The following is a 22254-nucleotide window of genomic DNA, read 5'->3' as shown; positions in this document are numbered from 1 at the left end:
TGACTTGATTCATCTAAATGATACGTAGGCAACTTAGTCGTTAAAACTAAGTGCAGTCATAGGTACCACAAATTCTCAATAATTTTAAATATCAAACACAACTCTCGAAATTCCATAAAAGGTCACTCACCTCGGAATTTTTCCTAACTTCTAAAATATTAAATAATTCAATGATATGACCATCTACCAGAATTTCATAAATTTATAAAAATACCATGAATTCCTATGAATGGTCATTTGCCGGAATTCTTACACTCGTTTTCAAGAACTACAAGTGACTTGATCATTCATAAAGAGTATGTAGGCAGCTCAATCAGTCAAATTTACTTAGTGTGGTCTCAATTCATATTTCCTAAAAAATTTCCCAAAATTACACAAGTAATTAATATCATTGTTGAATGCATTTTTTGCTATCAACCTAATCCGAGAGTTTAAAGAAAATAATGGAAAGAAGCACAAGGAATTTACGTGGTTCGGGCTATAAGAAAGCCCTAGTCCACGAGTCTCTGGTATTTAGTGAGCTTGAAGCTTGTGTGAGCAAGCTTCAATGGTGGTTCTCAGGCAGCGTATATATTGCACTGAGTTACAGAGTTTCTCTCTCTAGAATTCGAACCCTTTACAAGGAGATACCCCAGCCCTATTTATAGAGGTTGGGGTTATTAATGTCAATCATGTATTATTAATACAAATTCTCCCATTATTGGGGTATTACTGTTGAATTAATATAAAAAAAGGTTGCACTAAATAGAGACTACGACCCAGGTAGATTGCACGGGGCCCATTGCAGAATGTTGTTTACCAGCTTCATAGGGAACATGCTTCTGATAGTGTTAGGGTGCGGTTGCACGTTTCTTTGTGTCAGGTGGCGTAGTGGGAAATGCTGATTGTCGAGTGTACGACTTGACACCGTTACTCGAGACTCTCCAAAAGGTTGCCAAATGATCTTCTGGTGGCTCATATTCGTAGTGCTTGACACCTGGTAGCTATTCTAGGTCCCGAGGACAAAATCCTAGACCTAAAGGACAGCTGACTGAAGAAGGCGCGACGACCTTTAAAATGGTCCTCGTGGCGTGATCTCACTTGAAGACATCCACATCTCGAGGACAGACCTCGGGGGTGGCCTCCCTTGGAGACACCTGTGTCTGGCCGGTTTGGGGTACCTGGAGGATTTTACACTCCGAGAACATCATGTCTTGTCTTGTCTTGTCGTTAATTACTCCTAATTTCCACGTGTCGGGTGGTGAAAACGGACAACATTTGCCCCTAGGTTTTCACTCGTCTTTGGGCAGTGGAGACTTAGACTGAGAGGAGTAATTTGAAAGGTCTTTGGGGGGAAACTTTTGGGCTTCCCCTGACGTCACTTTGGAAAGTCACGCCATGTGTTGACTCCCTATTTATGGGCCCATCAATCCGTGCAATTAATGAGAGGTCAACTCCACGACCCAAAACGTCCAATTCGTACCTTAGGCGTCCCTTCGCCCCATGCCCAAGGCGTCCTTTTCCAATGCTAATGATCAAGATCCATGCCTTTTTGATCCTGATCATTGGATTTTTCTCGAGTACCTACGTCGTAGGTAATATGACAGTTGGGGTGGGGTTTCTTCCACCCCAAGTCCTACGAGTATAAAAACTCGAGAATCGCTGATAAGTATCGAATTTGTCTATTTTTAATTCAATATTCTGCTATGATTATGCACTTGATTATTTATTTATATATTTTTAATTAGTTTATTTTGTGTTTTTAGGATTTTCAAGACATTTGGATGAAAAATAATGAATTTGGGATGTTTTACAAGCAATGGTTAAGCTCGAAATTACAAGTGTGAAACTTTATACTTGATTTTAATAATTTTTCAATACTCTTTTGGAAATCTTCCTAGAAATACAAGTTTTAGATCTTTTTCTTAGCTTTCCATAGCTTTTAAATTTTCCAATTTCGAGCTATATCGAGGAAGTTGTGGTTAAAATACCATCAGTGGCTGCAATTAAAGAAAAACAGGAAAAAAAATTGCTATGGCCATGGCCAGCCACACCAATAGAGCCCAGCACTCGCGACTAGCAATGTCCCATGCCACGGCCAGAGCCCAATTTTTTTGGAAAATACATGTTCTAGTGGTCGCGGTTATCAAGAAACACTGGTCGCGGCCGGCGGTCGATTTTCCTTAATTTTTGAATTTTAAATGTAATTTTTTTTTATCAGAAGAGAAATATATTGCACTAAAACCATATTACAATCAACAGTTCATAGAAAAAAAACCCACCAACAAATTACGAATGCTGAATGAAGTCAAGCAACCTCTTCTCAGTAGCTTTAAGCTTCGGCCTATCAAATCTAACCAATCTGGCTTTAAGACTCAAAATAATCAAAGAATCAATCTTCAAAACACACAAAGAATAGCGATAAAAAATACAACCATTCCTATTGATCCAAATATAATAGACAACAGTCGCTAGAACAGCAGCTACTATCCGTTGGTGAAGTCCTTTAGGTCTCCCAGCCATCCAAAGCAGCCAATTTGAATATTGAGAAGGCCAAATAGCTGAATCTAACCAAGTGCTAACCTGATGCATCACCTTCTATGAGAAAGAACACTCAAAAAATAAATGGGCATGAGTTTCAATTGCTATATCACACACAGGGCACAAACTAGAGCTCACTGGAACATGGCAGTGAATCAAGTTATCCCTAGTAAGAAAATGGCCTAAAACTGCCTGCCATAAAATGAATCTGTGCTTTGGAATCAACATATTGCACCATACCACCTTAGCGAAACTAGCCTTGTCCTTATGAAGCATTTGATTGTACAGATGAGAGGTATTCAGTTTGCCTTTGGTAGCCGAAGCCAACAAAGTATCATGAGAGAAAGCATCTCTCAGTTTAATGAGTTTCCTCCAATACCAACTCACATCTGATTGTAGACTATACATCCAGAAGTTTTGCCCTTTGAGATAAACAACAGCCGTCCATTTGACCCATAACGAATCTTGTTTAGTTGAGATAGCCCAAATGTATTTGGCCAGCAAAGTAGCATTCCATTTAGAGCCTTCTTTAAATCCAATACCCCCCCCGCCCCCCAAGGACTTAGGTAAACAAACCTGCTCCCAAGAGGAAAGATGCAGCTTGCTATGATTACCCTTGGTTCCCCATAAGAAGTTCCTGCACAACCTGTCAATATCATGAATAACTCGTTGAGGAAGCATAAACATACTTATCCAATATGACCGAATACCCAGCAAAACCAAGTGAATCAATTGAGATCTTCCTGCAAATGAAAGATGTCTACTAGACCAAGTATGCAAACTGCTTTGAATCTTTTTAAGGATCAAACCACAGTCCTCTGCCTTCCATTTAGTAGGCCGAAGAAGCAAACCCAGATATTTTAATGGAAAAGACCCCTCCTCAATGTGAAAACACTCCATGATTCTCTTCTTTTCATCCGAATGAACTCCACCAAAGTAAATGTGGGATTTTGATAAATTCGCAATTAGACCCGAGTCCTGGATAAATTTGGTAAACCCAGCATGAAGAATTTGAACAGACCTGAAATATCCTTTACAAAAAATGATGAGATCATCCACAAAGCATAAGTTGGCAAGATTCAGCCGTTTACATAACGGGTGAAATCTGAATTCCTTGTGTTGAGAAGCCTGAGTAAGCAATCTAGTGAGATACTCCATGACCAATACAAACAGAAGAGGAGATATGGGATCTCCTTGACGTAATCCTTTCATCCCACTGAAACCCCCATGTAGTTGGCCATTCAGTAAAAGAGAATAAGATGCCCCCTTCAAACAAACCATAATCCATTGAATAAAGCGACTAGGAAAACAGTACTCTTTTAAAAGATCCTCCAAGAAATACCAATCAATAGAATCATAATCCTTGCTTAGATCCATCTTTACCATACATCAAGATGAAATAGTAGTCCTAGAATAGCCCTTGAGAAGATCTTGAAGAATGAAAATATTGTGCGCTAAAGATCTATGCTGAATAAACGCCCCTTGGTTCTGATGAACAAGCGGAGGAAGAACTTTGGCCAATCTCACACATAACATTTTTGAAATATACTTATATAAAGTGTTACAACAAGCAATTGGTCTGTAATCAACAGTTGTGGAAGGAGACTCAACCTTAGGAATAAGGGCAATAATAGACCTGTTAAGTGCTGGACGTAGACGACCAGTAGCAAAGAAATTCAAGATGGCATTGGATAACTCATCCCCTAAATCCTTCCACATAGATTTGAAAAAACCTGAGCCAAACCCATCAGGACCAGGACTTTTAACAGAGTGAATACTAAACATAGCCACTTTCACATCCCTCTTGGTGAACAGTTCAACTAAACTGAGCTGCTGATCTAAATTCAGAATAGAACCATGTTGAAAACACTCTTGCTGAATCTGAGTGGTAGCTGATCTAGGATTACCCATAAATCCCTTAAAATGATTAATAAAATGAGCTACTACATCTTCATAACAATCAATAATCTGACCATGATCATCCAAGAAAGAAGTGATTCTATTACAAACTGTCCGATGCTTTAGACTAGCATGAAAATAGGATGTATTTTCATCTCCAAATCTAAGCCAAATGTTCTTACTCCTTTGTCTGAGAAAACTCTCATACATTTTGGAATGATGAGAAAATTCTAGGCATGCATCTTGTTCAGCTTGCTGAAAAACAGGTGATAAGGGATCCTGCTGGAGCTTAAATTGAGCTTGCTGAAATTTTTCCTTGGCCTTCGAATACTGAACAGTGACATCTCCCACTTTCAGTTTATTGAACTGATATAAAATAGCCTTCAATCTGGTCAGTTTCTGTAAAATACCCCTAAGACCAGTACCAGTAACCTGCACAGACCAACTATTAAGAACAGTTTCTCTGAAATCCACATGATTAGCCCACATGTTAAAGAATTTGAAAGGTTTAACCCCCATAACCTGACCAATCACAGTCTTGATAACACAATAGCAGTGATCCAAAATAACATCCCAATTAAAACAAGCCTCAGAGTTGGGAAATGCATCAACCCAAGCTTCATTACTAAGGACCCTATCCAATTTAGAGAAAATAGGATCCTTCCACCTGCTTGTTAGACCAAGTATAGTGGGCACCAACCCTACCCATCTCAGTCATCAAACTATTAGCCCTCCAATTACGAGCATCTTCCATTTCCAATTCCATAACAGGTTGCCCTCCAACTCTATCATCAAATTCAAACACTGCATTAAAATCCCCAACCACTAACCAAGGTTGGACAGGAAATAACAGAGAATACAAAGCCTGCCAAAGTCTCTTCCTTTCCTCAATCGAATTTCGACCATAAATTATTGTCAAAAAGAACTCCTGAGGAACCCCCATGATCTTCACACAACAATGAATGAGTTGATCCTCAGCCCAGAGAACCTTCACTTTAGCAATATCACCTTTCCAAACCAGCAAAATTCAACCTTATATAACCAGAACATTAATACACTTCCAACCCCTAAAAATCGTTGTCATCATTTCCTCAATCTTATGACCCCTAAGTTTCGATTCAAGAAAAACCCCTAACCCAATTTTATTGAAACGACAAAAGTCATAAAGAGACCGCTGCTTATTCCTTTTATTTAGACCCCTAACATTCCAGCACAGAATATTGCTTCCTTCCATTAGAATTATTGTTAACAACCTGTCCCTATTTTGTGACCTCCACTTGACACTCTTGTAACACACTATATTGATTATTCTTCCTAGGCTGAGAGTCAGCAATCACCTGTTTAGAAACAGTCACCCGTTTAGGTGTAGTCCAAACCTGTTTCGGACCAGCGGAAGAGCAACTGTTCTCCTTCACTTGAGCAGGCTGGGATATCAAACCTGCCTCTGTATCAGAGGAAGTCTTTGTCAACTTATCAGTAACTAGATTAGATACCTTCTATTTATTCACACCCTCCACCTCCACTAAATATGGTTTCTCCACCTTTGCCCTCCAAACAGATATTTGTTCCCTCTTACAACCTGAGGCAATATGGCCTAAGTTTTTACAAGTCGAACATCTAGTAGGCAACCATTCATATTCAATAGTCTGCTCCATCAATTGTCCACATTCATTCATAAAGCTTATAGTGTGAGGTAACTGCTCAGCTATTTCAATATCCACCAGCACTCTAGGAAACTTCACCATAGATCTGTCTTTAGTAATCTTATCTATCATCATAGGTCTACCAATGGTACTAACAAGAGCACTCAAACATTTAGTACCCCAATATTGAAGCCCCAAATTAGGTAATCTAATCCAGACAGATACCAATTTCACTAACCTCAAAGTATCTAAATCAGTCGACCAAGGCCTCAAAATGACAGCCTTCCTATCAAAGTGAACCACTCCAGATTCTAAAACCAAATCACGAGTAGCTTCATCCCGAAACTTCACAATTGTATATCCTGCATTCATTCTAGCAACCCGTTCAATGCCTAGTTTGCCCCACAGTCTTCTAATGAACCCTTCAAAAATTGTAATCAGTGGGTTGGCTCCAAGAACAATACAGACCAAAGTCGAATTCCAGAATGAAGCCTCCACCTCAATCTCCTCCAGATGTACCTGCGCAATCAGTTTCCCCTCCCGAAGTAACGACTCCTCATAAGTCAACCTAGCTCCGCCCTAATTTGCAACCGTATCATGGAATTTGGACCACTTTTATTTGGCTAGATCCTGATACGCCAATTTGTCCATATCCTTCGCCATCGAGGTGGTGCCTGAAGTGAAACCCTCACCTTGCAACTCAACCTGATCAGAACCATGACCTTCACCTTCATGAATCACTGGAAATTCAGCAAAAGTATCGGCAAAAACTTCCTCCACCAAATTCTCACACGCCAATTCCTTGTGCTGCAAACCCGCATCACTCAGCACCGTAGAAGAAGAAATCACAGTCTCAGATGACCTTGAATCAGGCTTCTGAATTGCTTTCTTGCGCCTCGCCATGGAGATGAAGAGAGCCAATCGCAAGCCAAATTTTTTTTAATTTTGTTTTTTAAATGTATTTTGAAAGGGGTTAGGGTTAACTTTTATAATAACTTTGAATTGTGAATTATAAAGGCTAGAGCAGCAGAGGAGAAGAAAAGACATCATTATCTATATTCTTCAATCTATTTTTTTTTTCTTTCTTCTCGAAACTTCTTTATTTTCATTGAATATTTATGTTTATGAATAAGAATTTGTTAATGGAGTAGTTTTCTTTGTAGTTGAGGGTTATTTCAAAACCCTAGACATGAGATATTGAATGTATTAATAAATAATATTTTTTCTATTCTCTTATATTAAATTGCTTCTATTTTTCTACTTTACTGCTATTGATCTTGTAAAATCTTGTTTAGATGGTCACTAATTAGGGTTTTGCATTATTCTATTATCATCTTAGGATTTTTATTTGTTGGGAATAGTGCCCTTAAAGAAATTGTAGTTGGCAAATATTTTATATGAAATAAATAATTGAATTGAATTAGAAAATATATATAGACTATGTCTGATATTATGTTGATAATATTAAGTAAATATCATAAAATTCCAAAGTTCATCTATGTAATCTTAATCTCATATTGGTATGAGAGGATCGAGATTGAGATAATGAACTTAAAACAATTCTCAGTAAAATAAAGTTATGGAATCTTTATATTAATTACTGCTAGTACGGTTCACTAGCATTATGAATGCAAGTGACCTAGATCTGGGTCACTAGTGTAGTAGGGCACTTTAGTGAAGGTACTTTATATATAGTGATATATAGAACTAGACCAGATGTGATTTGTTAATACTTGTTTAAACATTATTTCGTAGTATTAATCAAACACATTAAACAATGATCATATACACGATGATCTTAATACCGAGGTTACTATGAACTCCTATATATGTTATCTGATCCTTTGATTCATGCGTTAAGGTTTGCCAGAATGATCAGGCTAAGAACAATTGTTTTGGGGACTCAATGATATATATGGTTCTGGACATAGTTTAACATATATAGAATCTATACCTTCTTATAGATTGAATAATGGTTTCCTATTGGGTTGACTTTTGGAACTGAAAATGATATGAGCGATCACATTGCAAACTTATCGTGACACAACCTTCACTAGTAAAGTCAATGGTACACTAGGAACTAGATATAGTTGAAAGGGTAAAACAGTAATTTTATTCTATTTTAATTATGAACCATTAATAGAGGATTAACGCTGTATGTAATGATTATATCAATGGACACTTTATTCTTTAATAAAATACTTTGTAAATGTATGTCTATAATTATCAAGAGTTTAATCTCATATTTATAGTGGAGTAACCATGAGATTAATAAATATAATTATTTAATCAAAGAGCTTTGATTAACAATCTAATATTTATTGGAGCTTGATATTATAGGTCCATAAGTCCCCAGGGTAGCTCTATCAACACCATATCAAGGTAAGAGCCGATACAAGGGTAAAACTGTAATTTGGAAATTTGAGAAGAATTTTATTCTTCGAGTCAAATATATAATTATATGATAATTGAGGTTGAATAATTAATTTAGAATTAATTATTAAAATTTTTAAAATATATTTATTTATTTAAATATAGAATTTCAAAATATATATAAAATAAATTAATTAATTTTTGAAATTAATTATTTTATTTGAGTGGGAGAAAATAAAAATGGTAAGTCAAAATAGTTTTGATTTATTGATGATGATAATGATGATCATCAATTTGAATTTTGAATTTAAATTTGAATTATGGTTGTGATCTTTTTCCTTAATAAGATAATACCATATTTTGTGGGAATGATTTATTTAATTAAATAAATAAATAAAAGCAAATAGGACAAAAATGTAATATTCCCTGAAAGGGAAAAATGTAATATTCCGTGGACTGTGCCATGCGTGTAAGATGATACTAATAAAGTATCAATATTGTTTTTATTTTATTTATTTAATTAATTAATAATTTGGAAATAGATTTTTTCAAATTTGGTAAGTTAGATATTACCTAAATCAATTCCTATCATCATTACGATTGTATTATATTATTATTATTATTATTATGAATAATAATGTAATATATAATCTATATATATTATGTGATAATAAGAAATAGAGAGCGGTGATTCAGAAAAAAGTTTCAGAAAATTGTTAGACAAGAAATTCTCATATTCTTCTATTATTCCAACATTTCTCAAGACATAATCCAAGTACTCATGTGTTGAGAAAAACTTGTGATTTCTAAATTACAAACCCTTGTTCTCTATGTGCCCACACACATCTTGAGGTGTAAAGAACACTCCGGAAGATCGTGGTCTGAGTACTCAAAGAGTGGATAGGAAGAACGTTATTTATACAAAAAGACTCGAGGACACTTGATAGGTTTCAAGAGGTAAATATTTATGTCCTTGAATATTTGTATACATGTGCATATAATATATAAGTCTGTGTATATATATATGTTGCATGATTAATGAAAAATCATATTAATGGTTCTTGTATGTATGTATTCTTGAATAAATAAACTGTTTATATAAGAGGTGGAAAATATTTTTGTTGTTTATCAACTAGGCCCACCATGCCATTTCGTTGTGCACTCTGATTGTTTTTCCAACACTATTCACCTAATAGTCTAGGATTCTAAGTAGAATGATAAATTATAATTAGGAATTGTGACAGGTATTTTAATTGTGATGAAGAATAGAACCTAGGTTAAATTAATTGCATGCTTAATGAATTTGTTGCCTAGATTAACTTGTTTCCATTGAATGTAATGCTTATCCTGGGTTAAATAGATCACATGCTTAATGGTTTTATTGCTTGGTAAAAATAATTAATTAAGAACACTTAGCTTTAATTAATTATAATAGGGAAACTGGGATAATTGACTACTTAAGTGTTATCTGCGGGGTTAATAGTTTAATTGGGAATAGGGAATATTATTTGTCGTTGTTGATAGATTGATTATCGAAGGTGGAGAATAATTTTTAACTGTTTTCTAAAATCGTATTATCTATTGTTCTTTGTTTATTATTTTATTTTATGTTTTTATTTTGAATGATAAATTGAATAATAATCCTCGTGGGTTCGACCCTTACTACCACTTTACTAATAATTTAGTGAGTAATAAGGAATAAATATAATTAAATTCGGTACAGCATACGACCCCCATCAACCGCCTCTCAATATTCACCTTAACCATTCGAAATTCAAAATCTCCAAACTCAAAAACTCTTTCTTCTTTCTCAAGCTTCCTAGACCTTCAACCACTTCTAAGTTTTCTCTGTAATTCTGGAAGGTTCGCGAGAATCGTCTTATTTCTGGGTGAACAAAAAGAGATTCTTCAAATTTTGGACTCGTTTTAGCACCTATCGGACCCCCCCGTGGTGGCGACAAGACCCCTTCGAGTTGGCATCTCAGAGGAAGCAGCCTATGAGGGTCCGATGCCAACGAACAAACCCTACACTGCCGCGAGATTCGAGGCAGAGGCAATCCCTAGGAAGCTACGATACCGATGGGCCTTGGAGAATATTCTTACCCACTACGAGGTGGACGCCAATGAGATGTTGGTGCGCTTGTCTCAAGAGGACGAGAGGGCGCATGAGAGCATCCATTGGCTCGAGCCTTGGAGTGCCTCTCATCTCTAGGATGGTGCAACCCTGCCACTGCACCAATACTATGTCGACTTCCTCAAGTTCATCGACATAACTCTTTTCTAGCTGTCCCTGAAAGGAGATCGGATGCTGGTTGGGCTCTACATTCTGTACATGAGACAGAAGTAGCCCGCACCTTCTGCAGCTGAGATATTGTATGTCTACAGCTTTCAGAAGTGTTCGAGGAAGGGGGACCATGATGGGTACTACACACTGATGAAGCACACGTTCCCAGGGGTGAGATACAAGGCTCCAGACGGCAACGAGAACCACACTTAGGACTACAAGGACCACTTCTTCTAGGCAAGTGGCTTCCCAACGAGGACCAATCCCACCCTGCTCCTGGACTTCGCTAGGGTTGGTAAGTGCTTTGGACACCTTGAGCGATGAAGAGCTGGATCTTAACTTCCTCATCACTGATGCCCACCTCCAGCAGTACGGGCTACTGCAGGAGGGGAAAATTATAAGCCTGGTGGTCCTCACCAGCTTTCAGACTCGAAGCAATCACGCCACAAGGTGAGGCTCCGCACAGAATATGTGGTGGCAAAGGTGAAATTTGAATATACTCAACATCTCCGCGAGGAGCATGAAGAGAGCATCCTCTCCATCAAGGCTGCCAAGGAGGCTAAGGGAGATGAAGAGCTCGAGGCAAAGCTCCAAGCGGGGATCGAGTCGTCCTCCACGCCTCAAGGTAAATTCCCAATCGTTCTTCATTATGCCAAGCACATAGACGAGGGAACTAGTACCGACCATTATTTATTTTTGCCTTCACTTCTCGAGTGTGGGCAAATCTCGGGGCGTCGTTGATCTGAGGAAGAGTATCAAGACTACCAGGACCACATCGATGTATTTTTTCACAATCCGAGGAGAAGTAGACACCCCCAAGGTCTTGTGCCTCTGGATGAGGTGACATCTATACACGCCATCTAGTTTTGGCAGTACGACACAAATCTGCCGCAAGAGATGGGTTAACTCATCTGTAAATTCGCCCATTTTGTCCTTTACCTGGAGGAGTCTGATGGTGGTGGGGCTTTCGAGGAGATTTAATTTAGTCTCACATGCATTGTTTGCTTGTTTTTATTGCTTTCTTTTCCTTCAAAGGACTTAACCAGTTTGTTTTCTTTGTTCAGAAAGCATGGGCATGTTCGAATTGGTCAAGTCGAAGCGTCAGAGGGTGTCGGGACCCTCTCAGATAAATCTCCCGACGACGTCAACCACGGTGTCCACACCCCCGGCTACTGTGCCTCTAGCCTCAGTGGCCCTAGCAACTCCTACAACTGCTCCACTAGTCCTCACCTCGAGGACAGTGGCTCCTGGTGAGATCATTTGTAATGACCCAAAATCACTAATAAGGTTTAAGGGCCTTGATTAGTGTGGCGGGAGGGCATAATTGCATGATTATCTGATAAGCATGCTTTTATGATTATATGGATATGTGAAAATGAATGTTTATGAGTATTAATATGCATGTGGGCCTTGTTTAGCTTATAGGGGAATATTTGTAATTTTTGGCCCATTGAGGGCATAAATGTGATTATTTGTGGTAATTATTGAGACCACATTATTATGTGGATGTATTTTCAGCATATGGCTCTAGACGGTCCTAGTGACCGGTTTGGCGAAATAGTCACGACGGGGATTTATACTCGGCTCGGAGGAGCCTGAGGGTATTTTCAGGAATTTAGGAGATATATTGGAGATTATTAGACTTTGGGTAAATAATTGGTGATTCATTTGATAATTGGATTTAAATGGTAAATATTAGGAACACTTGAGGAATTAGTGGGAATTGGGAATGAATGACTATTCTACCCCTAGATTAAGTTAGAAGGTTATTTTGTTTGGGAGGGCAAAATAGTCTTTCCTAAGTTTAAGGATGTTGACCCTGATTTTGGTCAACTGACATAGAGTCAAAATGCTTGATGTCGACAGATATGTTGGAATGAATATAATGACAAAAACCGTAAAAACACACAAGAATTTATAGTGGTTTAGCCCCAGAAACTGGTAATAACCTACGTCCACTTGAGCTATTATTGATATAAGATCTCCAAGGAGTGATCAAAGAACTAGGGTTCTATGAGTTTCACCAACCTCTGAAGAATCAACAATATATCCTAATGTATTAGCTCTAACTCTCTCGTAAATCTACAATCTCAAGTAATCAAAAAGAAAAGTTCCTCCCCTTGAGCTATCCTTTTCTTATTTATAGGCTCAAGGAGGATTACAGAAATCTGTTACAGATATTATTTCCTAAATAATCGGATACTCAGGAAATCATGGGAGACAATCTCGGATATGATCATAACTGCACAAGATTTTCTCCAAATATAGTGAGTATACGACCAAGCTGGTCGTGCATAACGTTTGAGCGTTGCGCCATAGAAATCTTTTTGGTTGATGGTCGAACAAGATTTTCGCCAGGTGTCAGCTACGTGTACTAAATGCCTGTCATGTCACCCATGCCTGTTTTTTGGATTAATTTGCCCCCCAAGTTTGTTTAGTGCGACCAGCAATAAAGAAACTTTAGGGAAACAACCGTTCATGTGCCCCACGAATTCTGTCAGAGTCTTCGTGCGTTTTTGAAAACCGTGACTTAATTATGTCTAATCAAGCCTTTTCGATTTTCAAGAAACCAATTTGACGGCTTATACACTCCCCCATGCTTCGAAAAAGGGAAAGTCATGATTGCCACTTTTTGCTATACTTCAGCCTTTATAAGTAACCTCCTCATCTCTCTTATAATCCTTTACTCACTATTTTCGGCCAAGAAGTTTTCCAAGAGCTTTGCTCCGGAGCCCAGAATTTTGAAAAATCTAGACGTCCTGCTGAAGACCTTTCCAACTCAAAGCTTTTATTTTTCTGAACCTCCAACCTTTACCCAGGTAATCTCTTAGTCTTTTAAACTCTTCATGATGCCATGCATGTTGTTACTGTGTTCTTGAGCAGAAATTTGCGAGGATCTTGTATAAACCGTCTGATGCTTGATAAGAGAGTGTATTTATGCTTTGTATAAGTTAAAAGTTAGTTTGATAGTAAGGATCATAGATTTAGGGCATAGAATCGACGTAAAAATTCGATCTTTAAGCCAGTCAAAAAACTGGGTTTTTTCCCGCCCTTTAGGAGTTGAAAAAGTTTCTTTTCAAAAAACGTTTTATTTCCTTTTTGATCCGTTTTTCAAGCTGCTAGCACCAAATTTATTGTATGGATAGGATGCTGCTGGTCAATAGACGCGAGCAACGTTATCCCAATCTCCCACATAAATCCCCAGGCTATGTGTCTTATCTCCTCCTTTGTATGTTTGCAGTTCATATGCAAGACCCTTGGGGAGGAGAAAGACCCATTGAAGACGACCTCCTAGCTCAGCTGCTTGAAGGTGAAGAACACCCTTCTACTTTGATACCAGACATTCCTTTCTCTCGCCTTAGCCCAAATACCTCTCCAGTTCCAACCCAAAGGATGGCTCGTACCAAAACCAAAGATCGAAAAAGAAAAATCCCTAACACCTCCTGCCAGCCTACTGCTGATGCCCCATCGACCAGTGGTCAAAGCGAAAATGCTCCTGACGCCAATGTGCAAAGGCATGCTCGTCCTCGACACGTTGCTCAGCCGGATGTCGAGTGGCATGTTGTTCCTGAGAGTAGAGTGACTATCAGGATGATCGCCAACTACTTAAATAAATATAAGCCGACAGGGGTGACCCTAGTCAAACCTTCCATCGACCACAGGGCCAACTCGCCAGGCGGGGCCTACAACGCCTGGTCGTGGTTTCACATTGAGGGAGGTGCCACTTTGCCTCTTCACTCATTCTTTCAGGGGCTTCTGACTTTAACTGCTGGCTGGCGCCGTATTGGGGCGTTGGTTTCTCGAGGAAAGAACTTTGACTCCAGGCTTGCCGAGAGTAAGCAAGCACTCAAGGCTGGCAACAGCGAGCTGCCCGAGGAGAATAAGGAGCTGTCCAAACAGAAAGAACAATTGTGCGAGGACAAAGCTAATCTGACCCAGGAGCTGCTGGCAACTCGGGAGACCTTGAGGAAAGCCAACGAAACCAAGGAAAAGTTCAAGGAAAGCGCCAAGCTCAACCATCAAGAATGTGTTCAGCTTGAGCTTGATCTGATCGCCAGTAGGCAGGAGGCAGAGGAGCTAGGAAAACGAGTGCGGGAGCTCGAGGAGGCCGGGGCCAGGGATTTGAAGAAGTACAAGGAAGCTACTCACCTCTGCTTCTATGAATTCTGGAAGCATAACCGGGAGGCTAACTTCAACTACCTGTCCGAACGTTTGAAGAGGACTCTGATGGTGCAGTGCGCCATCCGGCTAGAAGAAGAAGAAAAGGCCAAAGTGCCTGCCTCTCCAGAGATCTCCCTAGTAGGGGGGATTGATGGTGTGGATGCTGAAGCTGGTCCTTCGGCTGACCAAGGCACTCCTCACAACCCTCCAGCTCCTTAAGAATTTTTTTTCTTTTTTATTTCATTTACACGGCCCACGGGCCGTACTGTAAAGACAATTTGTTTTTATTGCTGCAAGGGCAGTTACTTTTTCTTTTATTTGAACAGTTACATCCGAGCAGTACTGCTCGCGGTGTAAAAGAAATCCTTTTGATATTATAATATTTTCTCTTTACTATAATATCTGTTCGCATGACCGAACCTAGCATAGTACTTTGGCTTAATTTAACAAAATATGAATTTTGAAAAATACTCTAAGTACCGTAGCATGCTTTCACTTATTTTGTTCATGTGTTTACATACCTCTTGGAATGCTTTGCTATCGGTGTACCTTATATGCCCTCCAAGTGACTGAGGAGCTTTAGGTCCTTGGTCACTTGCCCTGACCACGACCAGTACGAACATTGCTGCTTGGTAGGAAATGCAACACTTATAATATGCAAAACAACACACGTAATGAACAAATACTTGTAAAAATAAATTTACAAAGGTTGGCAAGAATGACTGGCTGCGCACAGTCTCTTATAATTCTCGTATTAAAATGGACTAAACATGTCTTTATGAGTGATCTTTAAAAAGATCTTGCACTTATAAGCGATTAGCCATATAACATGGCTAACGCTTTTTTCAAAACTTGTAAAAAGTAAAAATTAATACAAGCCAGTCCTTTAAAAAGGATTGTTTACTGATAGTACTTGCGCAGGTGTTCTCCGTTCCAATAGCATGGAACGAGATCTCCATTAAGTGTGCAAGCTTGTAGGTGCCTGGATGAAGGACTTCATCAATCTGGTAAGGTCCTTCCCAGTTTGGTCCGAGTACTCCAGCAGTTGGGTCGCGGGTGTTTAAGAAAACTCGTCAAAGTACTAGGTCTCCGATGCTGAACTTTCTTTCTTTCACTTTTGAGTTAAAATACCGAGCGACGTTTTGCTGGTACGCAGCTACTCGGAGTTGGGCTCTTTCCCGTTTCTCTTCAAGCGAGTCTAGGGACTCCATCATCAGTTGGCTATTCTGGTCCTGATCGTATGTGATTCTTCGATGTGAGGGCGGATCTAACTCGACGGGCAACATAGCCTCATACCCGTATGCTAAAGAAAACGGGGTATGACCTATCGCTGTTCGATGAGAAGTTCTATACGACCAGAGTACTTCGGGCAGTTGTTCTGGCCACGCTCCTATAATGTCTTCGAGCCTTTTCTTCAGGGTATCTTTAAGTGTTTTATTCACAGCTTTGACTTGCCCATTTGCTTGTGGATGTGCGACTGAAGAAAAGCTTTTGACGATTCCATGCCTTTCGCAGAAGTCTGTGAATAAGTCACTATCAAACTGGGTGCCGTTGTCTGAGACAATTTTTCGAGGCAAACCATATCGGCAAACAATGTTTTTATGACAAATTCAAGAACTTTCTTGGTCGTTATGGTAGCAAGCGGCTCAGCTTCGACCCATTTGGTGAAGTAGTCGACTGCTACAACTGCGTATTTTACTCCACCCTTTCTAGTTGGCAAGGATCCAATCAAATCTAGACCCCATACTGCGAAAGGCCAAGGACTCTGCATCTGCTTTAACTCGTTGGGAGCTGCACGTGGGATCTTGGAAAATCTCTAACATTTATCGCATTTTCGCACAAACTCCATTGAGTCTTCGTTCATAGTTGGCCAGAAATAACGCTGCCTCAGAATCTTTTTCGACAAGCTCTGTCCCCCAGCGTGATCCCCACAGAAGCCTTCATGTACTTCCCTCCTTTAGCCTTTTCTGGTGTAACACATCTGAGAAGTGGCATGGAGTATCCTCTTCGGTAAAGAACACCATCGACCAGTATATACATAGCAGCCTATCTCTGCAGAGTTCTGTCTTTGTTTCTATCTGCTGGTAGTACACCATTCGTGAGATACTCCCAGTACGGTGCCATCCATGTATCCTCCATCCGGATTTCCATATTGGTTTCGTCTGCTTGTATGCTCGGCTCATAGAATCTTTCTACTGGCACTATATTTAAAGTGTCAGCGTCTTTTGCACTCGCGAGTTTGGCTAAAGCATCTGCGTTTGAATTCTGATCTCGGGGAATTTGTTGGAGGGTATACTTCTCGAATTGTGCCAATAAATCTTTAGTTTTGTTTAAGTAGGCCACCATTTTGAGGCCCCGTGCTTGATACTCCCCTAAGATCAGATTCACTACCAGTTGTGAATCACTGTAAATATCAGGCACTTTTATACTCATGTCTTTGGCCAACCTTAGCCCTGCGAGGAGTGCTTCATATTCGGCCTCATTGTTTGATGCAGTGAAATCGAACCTAATAGCGCAGTGAAATCGATGCCCTTCTGGCGTTATCAATATCACTCCTGCTCCTGTGTGAGATTCGTTGGATGATCCGTCCGTGAATAACTTCCACGAAGGAACTTCTACTTGGGGCTCAGGCGCACTAGGTTTTTCGCACTGCTCGTCGTCTGGGAGCTCAGTGAATTCAGCGATAAGGTCAGCCAAGACTTGTCCTTTTATTGCTGCTCGCGGTGAATATGTGATATCAAACTGCCCGAGTTCGATTGCCCATTTTAATAAGCGCCTAGCCGTCTCTGGCCTTTGCAGAACTTGCCGAAGGGGCTGGTCAGTTAAGACTGTGATGGGATGGGCTTGGAAGTAAGGACGTAACTTCCTTGAGGCCAAGATTAAGCAATAGGATAATCTTTCAATGGGAGGATACCTAAATTCAGCCCCGATTAACCTCTTGCTTACATAGTAAACTGCCTTTTGTACGCCTTCTTCTTCTCGTACTAGTACCGCACTAGCAGCAAATTCGGTGATCGCCAGGTAAATGACAAAGTTTCTTTGTCTATGGGTTTTGATAAAACAGGAGGCTGCGCCATGTGGGCCTTTAAGGCTTGGAAAGCCTGTTCGCAGTATCCAGCCCATTCGAACTTCTTGTTGCCTCTAAGTAGATTAAAGAAAGGGACGCATTTATCCGTCGACTTGGAAATGAATCTACTTAGTGCGACAATTCTTCCAGTTAAACTTTGCACATCCTTGATTTTCATCGGCGATTTCATGTCGATCAGGGCTTTGATCTTGTCGGGGTTGGCCTCGATTCCTCTTGAATTGACAATGAACCCCAAAAATTTCCCTGATCCTACTCCGAAGGAACATTTGAGAGGATTTAACTTCATCTGATATTTGTTCAGAACGTTGAAACACTCTTGTAAATCCTTTACATGTCCTTCTGCCTTTTTTGACTTTACCAGCATGTCGTCCACGTACACCTCCATGTTTATTCCGATCAACTCCTTAAACATGTGGTTAACCAATCGCTGGTAAGTCTCACCAGTGTTTTTCAGTCCGAAGGGAATTACTTTATAACAGTATAACCCTGTATCGGTCCGAAAGATAGTGTGATCCTCGTCAGGGGGATGCATACTAATCTGATTGTATCCTGAGTATGCATCCATGAAAGAGAGGATCTCATGTCCTGCAGTTGCATTGACCAGCTGGTTGATCCTCGGGAGTGGGAAGCAATCTTTTGGGCAGGCTTTATTGAGGTCTATGAAATCCACACAGGTTCGCCATTTTCCGTTAGACTTGGGAACCAGTACTGTATTTGAGACCCACGATGGATAAAACTCCACTCTGATGAACCCATTCTCCTTCAGTCTTTCAACTTCCTCTTTTAAGGCTTTCGATCTATCCTTATCGAGCAGCCTTCTTTTTTGTTGCATGGGTGGAAAACTCTTGTCAACGTTCAAGACATGGCTGATAACTGCAGGGTCTATCCCAGGCATGTCTTTGTGTGACTAGGCAAAAACTTCCTGGTTCTTTCGCAAAAATTCCACCAGTGCATGCTTCGTTGTTGCTTCAAATTTTTCCCGACCTTTACAACTCTGGTCGGGTCTTTTTCGTCAAGTTGGACCTCTTCCAGGTCCTCGACGGGTCCAACATCTTCCTCATAATCCCCAAAGCGAGGATCTAAATCCCTATCCTCACTTTGGGCAACACCCTATTTGGTGACTCCATCGGATTGGGCTTGTGTATCAATAGCCATCTACAACCTATCTGGGGGAGTATTCCTCGACGTTCCCTTCTTCGCCTTTGTAATTGAGGCATTGTAGCACTCCCTTGCTTCCCTCTGATTTCCCAACACGCGTCCTACCCCTACGTCTGTCGGGAATTTCATGGCCAAGTGCCATACTGAGGTGACGACCCGAAGGTCAACCAGTATGGGCCTTCCAATGACAACATTGTACGCCGAAGGACAATCGACTACTATAAAAGTAGCGAGTAATGTCCTGGTAGTAGGTGTCGTACCTGCTGTTACTGGAAATCTGATTGACCCTGCCAGGGCGAGTCCCTCACCGGAGAAGCCGTAAATCGTTTGGTTGCAGGACTCCAAATCATTGACGGACAACTTCATGCATTCCAGCGAGGATTTGTACAGGATGTTCACTGAACTTCCTGTATCGACTAGTACTCTCTTCACCATCATGTTGGCGATTTGAACGTCCACGACCAGCGGATTGGAATGTGGGAACCGGACATGCTGGGTGTCGCTATCAAAGAAGGTTATTTCACCATCCTCTAATTGAGCCTTCTTTGATGCCCTATCCTCCACAATCATCATCTCGATGTCCTGGTCGTGACATAGGGTCCGAGCATATCGTTCCCGCGCCTTTCCACTACTTCCCGCGAGGTGCGGGCCTCCACAGATGGTGAGTAAAGTGCCAGCTACGGGGTCAGGCTGCAAAGGTGGCGAGCGTTGGCGTGTGGGCGCACGCTCATTGCCACCTGGAGCCTCTCGTTGGGAATTTCCCGAGGCCCGTACGTATCTTCTCAAGTGTCCTTGTCTAATAAGGAACTCGATTTCATCCTTCAGCTGGTTGCATTCATTTGTATCATGTCCGTAGTCGTTATGATAACGACAGAACTTAGTAGTGTCTCTCTTCGAAATATCTTTTCGAATGGGAGCGGGTTTTTTATAAGGCACACTAGAACTCGTGGCCTGATACACCTCTCCTCGAGACTCGACAAGGGCAGTGTAGTTAGTAAACCGTGGTTCATAACGATTGCCCTTGGCGCGTTTATTCTCAGAGGTGGAAGGCTCATTATGCGGCTGTTTCCCCCCATTCTTGCCATTGCCATTGCCGTTCCCGTTGCCTTTGCTGTTGCCATTGGGTTTTGACCCATTGGCGGCTTTGGCGGGCTCGGCAGTCCCCTTATCCTTGCCTGGGGGTTTTCCTTCACTGGCGATGGCATCTTCGAGCTTGATGTACCGATCAGCTCTATCAAAAAATTCTTGAGTAGTTTTAACTCCATGCTTCCCGAGGCTACTCCACAAAGGTGTGCGGCGCCTAACTCCCGCAGTTAGGGCCATCATCTTGCCCTCATCACCCATTGTTTTGGCTCCAGCCGCTGTTCGCATGAAGCGCTGGACGTAATCCTTCAGTGGCTCTCCTTCTTGCTGACTTATCTCGACCAGCTAATTCGCCTCAGTTGGGTGCACACGACCCGCATAGAATTGTCCATAAAATTCTTTTACGAACATCTCCCAAGAAACAATACTTGCAGGAGGGAATTTGAAAAACCACTCCTATGCAGCATCAGAAAGTGTTGCAGGAAAGATCCTGCACCGAGCGTCTTCGGACACTTTCTGAATGTCCATCTGTATCTCAAACTTGTTGACGTGAGATACCGGGTCACCATACCCGTCAAAGTTCAGAAGTGTGGGCATCTTAAACTTGCTAGGATTTTCTGCCATAGCTATCCTTTGAACGAAAGGAGTGCCTCTTCTCCTGTCGTACTCGATATGAGACGTCCTTCCCCCAACCAGTTGTTGTACTGCCTAGTTCAGGGCATTTATTTGGACTTGCACGGCTTCGGGAATTGTCGGGGCCTCTGGTGCTGGGGGAACGTACTCGTCGTGCCGTTCCCGGCGATCGTTGAGTACGTCTCTTAAATCCTCATCCCTTCGCCGCTGCTCGCTTGCTCCGAGCCGGTTAAAGACGTTATTTTGCCTGGGTTGCCCCCCAGCGTCACATCTCTCGAGTTGGTCGTCTCTAGGTGGTGGGCTTCTGCCCCCACCTCTATCTTCATTTCTCCGACCGGCTTTCCCTCTGCCTGAGTCGGCCTCATTGTAACCATGGCCATCTCTGAACCTCGACTGGCTATGGTGGGATCTACTATTCCCTCGGTTGCCCCCTCGGGCTGGAACTTCCCGAGCGTTAGAGGGTGGCCTGCGTTGGTCCGCAGGTCCCCGTGCATTATCATGCCGTGGGGTGCCCCGAACCGCAGAGCTTATCTCTGAGTTCTTTCTGTTGCCAGAAGGATGCTTCCCTCTGCTCGAGGGATTTGGCTCTTCACCCCTATGGCGTCTAGGACTGCAGGGATGCTGCCCGATCCTATTCTGCCTTAGCTACGGGGGAATGTCACGACCAGCTTGGGATGGAGGCTGCGCTTCAAGATCCCTTGGTGGGACATCCTCTTGAGGCATTGGTGGTTGCTCGGGCCTCTGGGGGCTCGAGGGCTGGATTGGCAGGCTAGGATTGGCACCCCTCTGGGGTGGCCCATTTGAAGGTATATCAGGCTGTGAGACAGGTGCAGCCTGATTCCTAGCCAATTGTAGGGCTGCTTCGAGGGCCACCATGGCCTCTCTCAGACGGCGGTCCATCTCCGCCTGTCTCTCACTCAATTCCTGGCATTGTCGCTCAATTTCTTGTTGCTGTCGTGCCATGATCTCAGCAGCACTTTCTTGGCTAGCCCTCACATTGGCCATTTCATCCTGCAATACCCCCAGGGTATTCCTCAGCGTCTCGGAATCTAATTCTTCCTCGTCAAATTCCAAATGTGGCTCATCTTCGGTCACGTTTGGAGGAGGAGGCGGTTGAGATGGTGCAGCGCCAGTCGCATGCCCAGTCTTTTTTGTTGTTTTCGCCATTTATATTTCAGCAATATCGTATCAAGCTCTCAATGAAAGCACCAGAATGTTGACCCTGATTTTGGTCAACTGACACGGAGTCAAAATGCTTGATGTGGACAGATATGTTGGAATTAATATAATGACAAAAACTGTAAAGCACACAAGAATTTATAGTGGTTCAGCCCCAGAAATTGGTAATAACCTACGTCCACTTGAGCTATTATTGATATAAGATCTTCAGGGAGTGATCAAAGAACTAGGGT

General features: G+C 41.4%; 1 protein-coding gene across 1 annotated transcript; it reads right to left on the bottom strand.

The window, feature by feature from the left end:
* Positions 1 to 3909: 3909 nt before the first annotated feature.
* LOC133791609 (uncharacterized) lies at positions 3910 to 6965 on the bottom strand. Its single transcript, XM_062229530.1, has 5 exons — positions 6768 to 6965; positions 5930 to 6641; positions 5717 to 5863; positions 5087 to 5427; positions 3910 to 4941 (listed from the first exon to the last, which is right to left on the bottom strand). The coding sequence occupies exons 1-5, from the start codon at positions 6963 to 6965 to the stop codon at positions 3910 to 3912; spliced, it is 2430 nt and encodes an 809-aa protein (XP_062085514.1).
* Positions 6966 to 22254: the final 15289 nt, after the last annotated feature.

This window comes from Humulus lupulus, chromosome 7 (assembly GCF_963169125.1).
Source record: "Humulus lupulus chromosome 7, drHumLupu1.1, whole genome shotgun sequence".
NCBI lineage: Eukaryota > Viridiplantae > Streptophyta > Magnoliopsida > Rosales > Cannabaceae > Humulus > Humulus lupulus.
Note: the sequence above shows the minus strand (reverse complement) of the source record. Positions and strands in the feature narration are given on the sequence as shown.

Coding starts and splice junctions, on each gene's coding strand:
- LOC133791609 (XM_062229530.1), bottom strand. CDS start 6,965: ATGGCGAGGCGCAAGAAAGCAATTCAGAAGCCTGATTCAAGGTCATCT. Junction 6,642..6,767: donor AAGGTCATGGTTCTGATCAG/GTTGAGTTGCAA, acceptor GTTGCAAATTAG/GGCGGAGCTAGGTTGACTTA. Junction 5,864..5,929: donor ATATTTAGTGGAGGTGGAGG/GTGTGAATAAAT, acceptor CCTCTGATACAG/AGGCAGGTTTGATATCCCAG.